This window comes from Pristis pectinata, chromosome 11 (genome assembly GCF_009764475.1).
Source record: "Pristis pectinata isolate sPriPec2 chromosome 11, sPriPec2.1.pri, whole genome shotgun sequence".
In the NCBI taxonomy this organism is placed as follows: domain Eukaryota; kingdom Metazoa; phylum Chordata; class Chondrichthyes; order Rhinopristiformes; family Pristidae; genus Pristis; species Pristis pectinata.
In genome coordinates this window covers 45,647,433-45,660,307 of record NC_067415.1, presented here as the reverse complement: position 1 = coordinate 45,660,307, position 12,875 = coordinate 45,647,433, and the positions used below count along the sequence as shown (strand labels likewise).

Below are 12,875 nucleotides of genomic sequence, written 5' to 3'. Positions count from 1 at the left end.
AAACTTTCAATGTGCCACATGCCCATCGTTCACCTAAAAACCATCTCTATCAATCAGGACTTGGACATACATGTATCCACCAGGCACTCACATAATTAAGAGAGACACAAGAGATTGCAGATGCATAATCTGGAGTGAAAAACAAACTGCTGGAGGAACTTAACAGTCAGACAGCATCTGTGGAGGCAAAGGAATAGTCGATATTTAAGGTTGAGACCCTGCACAGTCCTGATGCAGTGTCTTGATCCAAAACATTGACCATTCTTTTGCCTCCACAGGTGCTGCCTGACCCGCTGAGTTTCTCCAGCAGTCTTTTTTGCACTCACATGATTACTTCTATCAAAGCCATGATGTGCAGCATATACCAGTCAACACTATAAACTGACCAACTCTGCTTTAAACAGCCAGCTCTTCCTGGAGTTTTGCAGACAGCAGAAGCATTGATTGTGCGTGTTAATGGCGGCAGAGAGGGGGTAGGTAGCTTTTATTCTACACGTGCTTCCTTTGTATGTTGTCTGTTGTCTTTGGTTGCACACAGGAGTCCACAGTCCAAAATTAAGAAGACAATGCTGGAATCTTAGTGGACGCTTTTAACTTTGCGTGGTGGCTGAAATATTGGGGGCACAACAAGATAAAACAGAATGAAACATCAGTACCACTTCCTGAAGACTTGTGTGTTGGCTTTGGTCATTCATCAGCTGTAACTTCAGGCAGTGGAAGCTCTTGAAGTTGCGCAACATGTTGGAATTTACATGCAGTGCCTCAAAGTGATTTTAATGCACTCAGTGCTTTATTTATGTGATCAGAGAGTCCATAATCCTAAGAAGGCTTCCCCTCATTTTGCCTGATGCCCTACACCAAGGGAGGATGAGATGACTTCCACTCTCCTGTACAGAGAGCATCTGTCAGCTCACCTTTGCTGCAGTGTACTGGAAGCTTTGTGTATCAGTATGAAAAGAGAAAAAAGTTTAAAAGTTGACAACCACTGTGATTGCAGCTGTCACTGGCAGCACAATTCTAACTGTGCTGTGTGCCTGCAGCTGTGGACACAACAGGTGACCTTCTGGTAGGATCTCTTTATTGAAATGGAATCTCTTCACACATTCCCCATTGCTGAGGTGTACCTAGGATTCCAGCATTTAGTCTTCCTCTGCACATCTTCAATATAATCTCCTATTCACACAGCACTCTGAGTGGAATAGTAACCAAAACATATATCTCTAGAAGCAATTGGGATTTGTTGTGACTTAATGTGAAAAAAAACAATTCTTACTTGCTCAGCATTACTTATAGACTTTATAAGAATCAGCACCTAAACTTCTGAGAAATGATTCCTTTGAATATTGCAGTTGAGGTAGGTTGGAGCCAGGAAGAATTTGCTCCTTATGTTAAATTTTAGATCCTATGTGTGAGTTGGACACATAAAATTAGCTGCATTGTTGAGGCCCAATGTGTGTTGATTGATATCTTAATCTATCTCTGCACATTTATATCGTGCAAAGTGTTCCACTCTCCATTATCTACTTTTGAGATGGCAAGGCTGATTTTGTTACCTGAAGCATCCTCTGCCCACCTCCTACAATGCCTCCTCCACCACCCCCCCCAACCCCCGCCCACCCCCACAGCCCCTGCTGTCACTGTAATTGATGCACGACAAGTTTAACACACCTTTCTGCAGCTGGGACTGTGAGTGGGACTGGGACCGGAGTGGGTGAGGTGGAGGAACATTTAGGTTACAAAAGAAGTTACCATTTAAGTAGAATCCCCTTTTTGGTAACGTTTTTCCAAAAGCATCTTACCTTCCTCCCTCTCAAGAATTCAGCAAAGAACACCATTAATTTAAAGAAAGTTGAAGAATAACTGGTTTACACACTGGGAACACATTAAATTTCAAGTCTGAGGGGAGAAAAGATAGTTTGCAAAAACATGGTGCCTTTCTACACTGACCTTGGTTATTTGTCAGTTTCCTTGTGTTATAAAAATCATAATTCTTTGTTAAAAATCTGAGGATTAAAAAGATTTCAGAATTTCTTGCTACAGTAATAATTTTCTTATTAATTAATTCATTCCATTTTCAAGGAAATATACCATTACTTCTCAGGACAAATAATGGAACAAAGCAAAACTTAATTAAGAGCACAACTTTTGGAAATAACTGCTTGGGTTTCATTCCTAATTGCTAGACTGATACATAGGAATGGTATGTTAACCTGTGTGTTAACATACAAATGTAGTCTTTCAATCATAACCACACAATTCATCTTGATTATGTAATTGTAGTGATAGAATAACCTATCAACTAAGCTATTCACAAGAATTCATATGTGCAAAGCTTTAGAGATGGTGCAGAGGATATTTACCAGGATGCTGCCTGGATTGGAGAGCATGTCTTATGAGGATAGGTTGAGCGAGCTAGGGCTTTTCTCTTTGGAGAGAAGAACGCTCAGAGGTGACTTAATAGAGGTGTACAAGATGATAAGAGGCATAGATTGAGTGGACAGTCAGAGACTTTTTCCCGGGGCGACAATGGCTAACATGAGGGGGCATAATTTTAAGGTGATTGGAGGAAGATATAAGGGAGATGTCAGGGGCAAGTTTTTTACACAGAGAGCGGTGGGTGCATGGAACGCACCGCCGGCAGAGGTTGTGGGGGCAGATACATTAGGGACATTTAAGAGACTCTTAGATAGACACATGAATGATAGAGAAATGGACGGCTATGTGGGAGGGAAGGGTCAGATAGATCTCAGAGCAGGATAAAATGTTGGCACAACATTGTGGGCTGAAGGGCCTGTACTGTGCTGTAATGTTCTATGTTCTATGTTCAAACATTAATTCACTTATATTTTCAGTTGACTATTCAGACAAGAAAAATTAAGCTCTTACACTTTCATACCTAGTTCTGAGTCACAGAGAGAGTTTTATTTAAATCCATTTTTTGGATCTGGACAATGCTGGCAACACAAGAATTTATTATCTATCCCTAACAGCCCTTGAGCAGGTGGCTGTGAGCCATCTTCTTGAACTGTTGCAGCCTTTCAGGTGCAGGTACTCCCGCAATGCTGATGGGGAGTAAGTCCCAGGATGTGGGCCCAGAGATGATGAAGAGCCAGCCACGTATTCCAAACTCAGCATGGCATTTGCCTTAAGGAGGAACTTGCAGATGGTGGTGTTACCATAGCCCTGCTGCCTATGTCATTCTTGGTGGCAGAAGTTGCAGTTTTGGGTTGCTGTCAGAATAGTCAGGGTGAGTAAATGCAGTGCATTTTGTAGATAGTACTCACTGTAGCCAAGGAGCCAAGGTCCATCAGTGGTGGAGGGAATGACTGTTTAGGGTGGGGGTGCCAATCAACCAGGTTGCTTTGTCGTGGATGGTGTTGAGCTTCCTGAGGGACGTTGGAGTTGCACTCATCCATGCAACTGGACAGTATTCCATCATACCCCTGACTTGCATATTGTAAATGATGGAAAGGCTTTGGGGGGTCAGAAGGTGAGTCGTGCCACAGGATACCCAACCTCTGACCTGTTTTTGTAGCCATGATATTTATGTGGCTGAACTAGTTGAGTTTATGGTCAATAGAGACTCCAAGGATATTGATGGGACTCAGTGTTAGTAATGCCAGTGCATGTCAATGGTAGGTGGTTAGAGATGGTCCTGTTGGAGATGGTCTTAGCCTAACACTTAAATGGTGAGATGTTGCTTGCCATTCATCTGCCCATTGCTAAATGTTATTTTGGTCTTGCTGAACGCAGGCGTGAGTGGTTTTGTTTGCTAAGTTGTGAATGGAATTGAACATTATGCAATCATCAGCAAACATACACACTTTGACCTTATGATGGAAGGAAGATTATTGATGAAGAAGCTGAAGACAGCTGAGCCTAGAACACAGCCCTGAGAAACTCCTGCACTGATGTCAGGAGGCTGGGATGATTGTCTTCGGTCAACCACAACCACACATCTTTCATGTGAGTTATTATTCCAACCACTGGATTGTTTTAACTTTGATGGCCATTGACTTCAATTTTATAAGGCATCTTGATGCCACACTCAGGTTGCCTTATGTCAAGGATAGTCACTTTCACCTCACCTCCAGAATTCAGTCTTTTGGTCCATCTTAGAACCAAGGCTGTGATGAGGTCTGGAAATGAGTAGTCCAGGTGAAACCAATACTGGGCATCAGTGAGTAGGTTACGGGTGAGTAAGTGCTGCCTGCCAGCACTGTCAGCCACTGCTTCTGTCACTTTGTTGATACGTAACTGATTATGTGCTAATTAGCTGGACTGGATTTGTCCTGCTTTTTTGAGCAGCACATACCTGAGCATTGTCCACATTGTTGGGCAAATGCCAGTAATGTAGCTAGACTGGAACAGCTTGACCAGAGGTGCTGCAAGTTCTAGATGCAGGCTTCAGTAGTACAGCGGGAATGTTGTCTGATCCCACAGCCCTTGCTCTCAGTCCTTCCTTGATACAATGCAGAGCAAATCAATTTGGATGGGGACTGGTTTCTGTGATTTCAAGAGGAAGCCAAGATGGATGATCTAATTGACTCTTCTGGCTGAACATAATTGTGCATGTTTCAGTCTTTTCTTTCGTATTCACAGTCTGGGCTCTGCCATTGCTCCTCCTGTTAGTTGTTTAATTGTCGAGCACCATTCATGACTGGAAGTAGAAGGATTGAAGAGATTTGATCAGATCCATTTTGGGATTGTTTTGTTCTGTTGCTTGGTGTTCTGAATGTTTGGCATGCACATGGTTCTGTATTGTATGGCACTTGATCATTTTTAGGTAAGTTTGATGCTGCTTTCAGCATGTCCCCCTCCTCATTGAACCAGGGTTGATCCCCTGCCTCGATAGTAATGATAGAGTGAGGGATATGCCAATCCATTAAGCTACAGATTGTGGCAGTGAACATTTCTGCTGCTGCAGATGGCCCACAGCACCTCATGATGCCTGGTTTTGAGTGGCCAGATGTGATCTGAGTCTGTCCCATTTACGCTTTACTTGAACCCTTCTATAACATGTACAGGTACACATCAAGTACAGATCAGTTGTTAGGATTATTTCCACTGGAGCAGAGAAGGAGAAGAGGAACTTTAATAGATTTGTTTTTAGTTATAAAAAAAAATGAACAGTAAGCTATAATTTCTCTGCTTGGGTATGTGTGGCAAAGGACCATAAATATAAAATGATTATTGTAGGACAAAGAGAACAGGTTGGAAAATTTTATCAGAACAGCAATTCTTATCCAAAGGGAATGGTTCAAAGACACCTGTAATTTTCAATTACTAATCTGATTGTTATGTGGAGCAGAGAAAGTTACCCAACCATGAAGGTAAGTCTTGAAGTGTCCCAACAGAGTCAACAAACAAGCACTGAGTGTAATAGACTTCATCATTTTATAAACTTGGAAATGTTGTGATTTACACACTTGCACTAGAGGTGCACATATTGAGAAAGTATGTTTTTTTCCCAAAATCAGTTTCACAAACACATACTTATAATATCAATGGCAGGTGTACAGTTGTCAATCAGTGGCCTGGATTTTGTGGTTGGCAGTTAAGGTACAGTGCTCACTGCTGATCTGGAAGAGAGCTCCCTGCAAAGATTTAATGGGCTCAGTGGATAGGGTTTCCACTCCAATGAAGGCATGAGCTAACAAGCTGGGCAGCCATACAGACTGAAACATCCTCACAGATGGTAAATCAGAAAGTGGAAAACATAGATTATGGTCGTTCTTAAACTGAAAACAAAATGGATGTTGCTACATATGCATGAGATTGGGGAAGATGAAGTATGAAGTTTTAAAATATAACGTATTTTCTTAATGCATTATAGTAGTTTAAATATTGTTCCGAGAAATTGAAAATCCATGCTTACAAAATTAGATTTTCAGAGCCAGAGAGGTTGTTGAACTTTAAACATGACTTAGTACGCCATTAAAAGCGAATTACACCAAATTCAATGCTTAAAAATTATGGTTCTGCAGTGAATATAGTGTGTAAAAAAAGTCGCAGTTCACATCAAACCAATTAATCCGTACTGACCGCATCGGTGAGGTTAGGATCAGGGACCCAGCCTCTCATCTATAGCGAACCAGGGTATCATTGACAGAAACTGACGCTTCCCACGTTTAAGTGCGCAGGTGTCGCCACTGGAGTTGCTGTCAGTTTTACATGGTAATGATGGCAACTGCTGAGAATTTCCCTGTCATTAGAACAACCAATTCCAGGCACAGATTATAACACTCCTCCCTTGGGCAAGATGCAGAACTGATAACCGCTCGATCGCTGAGTTAACCCTGTTTAAATCAAATCAATATCTCACAGACAGCGACAAACCTGCTTTTGTTTCTCACCTGGTGGCTGAATCACAACATTAAAACATTCCGGAGACACAAGGGATTCTGCAGATGCTGGAATGTGGAGCAACACGCACAAAATGCTGGAGGGACTCAGCAGGTCAGGCAGCATCTATGGAGAGACCCTTCATCAGGACTCATCTACCTTAGCTCTTGTCAAGGTCTCTCTCTCTGTCTCTCTCTGCGTCAGTCTATTTCATTTCACGGGGACAGCCCAAACCATTCAACCCTCTCTCTGTACAGCGGAGGCAATCCTCACTCTGCAGTCTGCCGAGGCAGCCGCGCTTTTAATGGTTTGACAATCCCATCAAAAGCAGCGCCACAAAGAGGAAGACCCATTCCTTGAACATGCTGGAATCCCTCGCAATCTTTTTCTTCCGTAAGGATTATGTCTGGTTAACTAAATTCATGCGCGTAATACTATATTCAAAATAAACCAGCACTAACATTTGCTAAAAACGGGACAATTCGAGTACGGTCTTCGCTTTAGTATTTATTGGTTGCCATGGTAAAGACTGGATAGTCCGAGAGCGAGGAATCTTCATGCATTCTGCTGGTTCAGCCAGACCCTTCCTGAAGGATCGCTTTTTGGAGATCGGTATGTTGTTCCTCTCTGATGTAGTTGTATGCAGCCTTCATGATTTGTTCGTTTTTTCCCCCCTTTAAATGTTAAAGTAGCCGGTTAGCGCGCTGCTAATTTCCTGATTGTTTCAAAGATTCAGTGCATGAGATACATTATGAAATTGCAAGATCGAGCTAGAATCCGCAGTCGGAGGTAAGGTGGTCAGTGCCACGACGTTAAGTGGCTGTGAGCAATCGAGCCCTCCTTTTGAAAGGTCCCAGTTTAAAGCGCGGATATTTGGAAAGGTGTACCAGCCGATAGTTGGGGAGACAAAATTAATTTCTTCCCACCGGACCCTCTGTCCAGCCGGGATTTACAGTCCTGGGGGATTAGTTTCAACTCACGCATTTTATTACTTAACAGGTTTGGGAGGGTTGTCTTTCGAGCAAACATTCTCTGAATGATCGAATATTACTCCAGGAAGAAAACAATTGGTAATCCGGAAACGTAGTCGTTCAATGAGAGTTTATTATCTGTGTTGCGTGAACAACCTTTCCGACCATTCAAGGAGATTGTTCAAATTGCCCCCAGATTTATAATCCCAATGCAATAGAGCTCTATGACTACGTGGATCAGAATTCAATCTTAACACACTCCCGATGTCGATAGATTTGTTCGATATTTGTCGCCAATAGGTATGGAACCTTCCATAACAAAACATCTTTCTTCCTTTAATTTATATCGAAATAACCTGATAACAACAGCAACTTCCTAACATTACAACTCTCGGTGTAGAAGGATGCTGGAAGAACTACCTACCCGCCAACATTGGGAAGAACCACAGGGAAGGATCGCCCTGTATTAGGGATCTGGACAGCGGGAGGGAGCCGCGCCACTTCCTGCCGCCGTCTTCTACTCAGACTCGGGTCGCTGGTGTGGTCAACACTCAGTCATTTCATCACCTTTGCCGGGTTGAACAAGGTTGGATAACAACCCCGGGCCAACCCATTCCCAGAAACGGCTGGGAACGCGCAGGAGGTGAGACAGTATCTGTGGCTGCAGGAGGTGAGGTTACACTTGCAACAGTAACTTTTCCCCGTCTCCACTCACGCTGTCTACCTTGTATAGTGCTCCCAGCATTTTCTTAATAAAAATCGCAAGGATCCCACACTTTATTCTAATGGGAATTCTGACTGAAAATCCGAAAATTGTAGTATGCCTGTTTCTGTGCTTTAAGGACTGAGCGTGTTCTCACTTGTGTGTGTTCATTATCCGCACCCCCCTGCGTGCCTGCCTCCCTGTGTGTATGTACCCATCTTACTGTTTAGCGTTCTCTAGCGTCTATGTGTGTGTGCCACCTGCCTCTGGGCTATAATGTGAGTCCGCCGTCTACTACAGTCTGTCTGTGAACCAGGATCCTTTACCTCTGCCCATCCATGTGCATATGTCTCCACAGATGTGTCTCCCGAACCCGAGTTTGCTCCGTGCCTGCCCAAGTATTGCGAGAGGCATCACCATTCCTGTATGCCAGCACCTTTACATTTCGCTCTTGATGACTGTATTCCTGCGCAGAAACTGGACCCTTTCCGTATGTGTTTTTCTACTTGTGGTGTGTGTGTGTGTGTGTGCGCGCGCGCGCGCGCGCGTGTGAACGTAATTGTGTGTGACTGTGTGAGTGTGCGTGTGTGACTGTGTGTTGTGAGTGTGTGTGAGTGTGCGTGTGTGTGTGACTGTGTGAGTGTGCGTGTGTGACTGTTGTGAGTGTGCGTGTGTGTGTGACTGTGTGAGTGTGAGAGTGCGTGTGTGAGTGTATGTGTGAGTGTGTGTGATTGTGTGTGTGTGTGCGTGTGTGTGTGTGTGTGTGTGTGACTGTGTGAGTGTGAGAGTGCGTGTGAGTGTATGTGAGTGTGTGTGTGTGCGTGTGTGTGTTACTGTGTGAGTGCGTGTGTGAGTGTATGTGTGATTGTGTGTGTGTGTGCGTGTGTGTGACTGTGTGTGTGTGTGTGTGTGTGTGCGCGCGCGCGCGTGTGTGTGTGTGACTCTGTATGTGTATGTGTGAGACCGTGTGTGTGAGTGTGTGTGTGTGAGTGTGTGTGTGCGTGCGTGCTGTGCCCGACCACGACTGGCCGCTCGCCTCCCAAATCTCTGCTCATCTTTCCTGGACCTCAGTCATTCAACCGGCTTTGCAGCCACCGCAGCAATAAAATGCCCATTGTCAAGGTCACCGATTACTTCTCATTGCCGCAGCAGTTAATTATCCGTCCCCATTCTTCTTGACCTCCCTCCAGCCTTTGACATGGGAGATCACAGCATTCTCCTCCAACCGGCCAGCACCTTCTCCCAGGCCAGAATCGCCAGCACTTGGGGGTCTAATTAGACGCATTAGATTGCGATGGGCGGGACAAATTGTTCACATCCTTCGGACCCGGTTTATTCGGAGCTTTATCAATGCCCAAGATTATCGGGTGGCGGAGGAAGCAGTGCGACGACCTTCACAAAGCCTCCATGACGAAGGGTAACATTCGCACGCGTGATGGGAATCCCTGGCCCAAGTCTGCTCAAAAGCTCGGGGTGGTATCGAACACCTAGAAACCTTTCACTGGGCTCACGGAGAAGCCCAGGGCAAGTGACAGAAGGTATCACTTCCCAGACCAACTGTCCGCCTGCCCAATCCGGCACCTCCAGCAGCACAGTCTGTGGCTCCCATGTTGGTCTCGTCAGCCCAGCCCAGAAACCACAGAACTGCAGTGGAAGCAAGTCACCCTCGATGGCGAGAGACTTCATAAGAAGATTACACTACCCGCCTCCAATCTCACTCCTCCAATACAAGTCCTTTGATTTCCAGTGGGATGAGACCGCCTTCCATGCCATCATTCGTAACCATTCAATCCGCTAAATAGTGCGGCACGGTAGTGTAGCGGTTAGCGTAACGCTATTACAGCGCCAGCGACCCAGGTTCAGTTCCGCCCTTCTCCCCGTGTCTGCCTGGGTTTCCTCTGGGTGCTCCGGTTTCCTCCCAAATTCCAAAGACGTTCGTGCTAGGAGTTGTGGGCATGCCATCTTGGCGCCGGAAGCGTGGCGACACTTGCGGGCTGCCCCTAGCACATTTTCAGTAACGTAAAAAGACGGATTTCACTGTGCGTTTCGATGTATATGTGACTAATAACTAAATATATAGTATCTAAATAATCCGCTGCATGTTGCTACAACAGCAATTCTGGTGTACTCCAAAGAACTAACAGTGGTTGGTTCCTATTTCTTAGCTTCTTGTTGGTTCCCCGTGAAATCATCTGAAAGCATATCAACTTCAACATGCCGACTGATAGCACACAACTGCATCCCGCCGTCACCCCTGTCAGACATTCTGCTGCCTGCGAATTTTCATGTCGCTTCTCCGGCATCCAATCCCGGAAGAGCAACTGAACTGATGATCAAAGCCCATTATTTATTGTCCACTATCATCTCTGCCAACCAGACGTCGACTTCACTCCACCTCTGGACACAATGCGAGATTGAACCAAGCCGTTCACAACATTGAGATATGATCCTATGACGCGCTACCAACTACACATTTAGTTCATCACTAACACCGCAATATTAGCCATTTGTGCTGCTCTCTCAACTGATCTACTCCTGACCCCCCTTCCAAGCTCTTTCTACCACTAGACTTGGTTATTGCAACGTTTTACTTCCAGGGGTGAAAGTAACTTCTTACCGGCTAATTTAGCTGACTCAATCTCTTTGTACCGATTGTGTTGGCTACTTGATAATCCGTGCACTTTATCAACTCGAACTGGCATATTTTCTACTCCCCATCTTCCACCCTCCATATACCTAAACTACGGAACTCTGCATCTTCACATCAACCACGTCCCATTCATCCATCATCCCGGTGAGGAGAGACCACTCCTTCCGTGTTACACGGCGTGATGATGAAGAACGCTCTTGGGGAGCCATTTTTAGGCACTTACTATGTTGAAGATGTTCCTCCCATTCTAGGTTTTTGACCATCTTTGTTTCACTATTGTTGGCCACACTCTTAACCGCGTTAAATTCTGAAATTCTCTCTCCAAATATTTTCTAAATCTTCTTTTATAGTCATACGGACCTACCTCTATGACCCACTTTTTAATTAGCAGATCTAATATCTCCGTATGTAGCTTGGCGTTACACTCTCTTTGATAACTTTCCTGCGAAATTAAGGGCATTGTATAAATGCAACTTTTTATATTAACGCATGTTGCTGTTATGTACGCAGATGCATCGATTTCTGACTGTGTGTGTATGCTTGCGTGCGTTTTATGTGAACTTGTGTCTGTTCCTGAGTGGGTGTTGCGCATTTTGCGGTATCAGTACTGATTAATGTGCCTCGCTTAGTGGGACGAGCAAGAGCTGTTCTTATTTTGCTACACAGCGGGTTACAGGAATAATGACCAGTAATTATACGGAAAACTTGAAGCTGGAATTTAAGCAGCAATTAAGCATTTGTAATCTGAGACTATTTTTCACTCTTAGTTGCTCGCTTGCTATTGAATTAAAGGCACATCAGATCATTTAATGGTCAAATAAGACAAGTTTCTTGTACGCTTACAAACTGGTATTTATTTACCAAAGCAGGAATCCAGCAAGAGAATTTGCTGGTAGCTAATTATTCATTCGCGAGAGAGAAAAAGAAATACTTGCCATAATTATCAGTTATGCCAAAAAAATCAGTTCATTAGCTCATACTTTAAATAAAGCAGCCACAAATAATCTGAGGTCAAAACCACGCATTTACAAAATAATATACGCAACTCTCATTTTCACAAATACTATCACTGAGCCACTAAACCGCCAGGAACACAAAGGGCTGACGTTACAAACCTGTAGCCTGATATGCTGCCAATCGTTCAATAGAGAGAAAACACTGTTAGTCGACGTCGGTATCAAGTTCTAATGTGGGGCCTTGTTCAATCATTTCTATATATTAAAAAAAAGCATGCCATATACATCACGTAGATATGAAAAATCGATATCAAAAGGGAGATATCACTTTGGTAAATTGAAATACAACGCAGTAGTTCCTTCTGTTAACTGAAGATAACAATCGGATTTCAGCTCTTTGGCAGAGTAGGGGAAGCCAGCAATATGGAGCACATACACAAACACCATTACCTCTCCCCAAGATGGATCTTATCAAATACTGAATAAACCAATTCCCAACATTAGAATTTAACATCCAATCTAGGCGCGCTCATGCTGTTCTATTCCGTGAAGATCCAAACTAAAGTCCAAATCGAATGATTTTCCGTTTTTAGGGTTAATTTTGTTCATTTTAGCTCACCACGAAAAGTTTCAATTTAAGTCCAGGCGCTAACAGTAATTACTTTTATTAAAACACGGAAAGAGTCAGTCAACAGTCACAGGTCATTTATACATACTTCCTTGCGATTCGTTGTCTTCCGACGACTTTTAGAAGCACCTGTGCAGCCTTTGATTTGAGAATCTACAGAGAAAGATGCTTTCTGGAACATTATAAACATATTACCGAGTCTTAGTGGATCAACGAGACTTCGGCGTCTTTATTCATATATTAATTCTATGTTATAATAAACTGTAGCAATATTTCATAAATAAAACAAGCAAATGAAGGAGAAGGGTGTTCTATTTTCCTTCGCCTTTAGTACGAAATATAAATAAATGTACCGTAGATATCATACGTGGGGAGAGATATTATTTCTGTACAGTTAAAACATGACAGGGCATCAACTCCAGATTAACTATTGAATGAGATGTCTTCGCTTTAAATGATTACTTGACAAACGCCTGGAGTGAGATGCATGATAAACACAGCAGGATATAGAGTACACACTAGATATGTAGAAGAAAATGAACCCGATGGCAATCTTAAATCAAAAAGGAATTCTTAATCCAACCTGTTACTATAAACTATACAGTGGTAATATTCGCAATTC

The 12,875-nt window shown here is 43.6% G+C and overlaps 1 protein-coding gene across 1 annotated transcript in view; it reads left to right on the top strand.

The window, feature by feature from the left end:
• The first annotated feature begins 6,570 nt into the window (after nucleotides 1-6,570).
• The window catches only part of grm5b (glutamate receptor, metabotropic 5b), a 379,483-nt gene continuing 373,178 nt past the window's right edge, over nucleotides 6,571-12,875 (top strand). Inside the window, exon 1 of the mRNA XM_052025542.1 lies at nucleotides 6,571-6,957. Within this exon, the coding sequence (XP_051881502.1) occupies nucleotides 6,903-6,957 (55 nt within the window). The 5' untranslated portion in view covers nucleotides 6,571-6,902. The remainder of the gene's footprint in view (nucleotides 6,958-12,875) is intronic.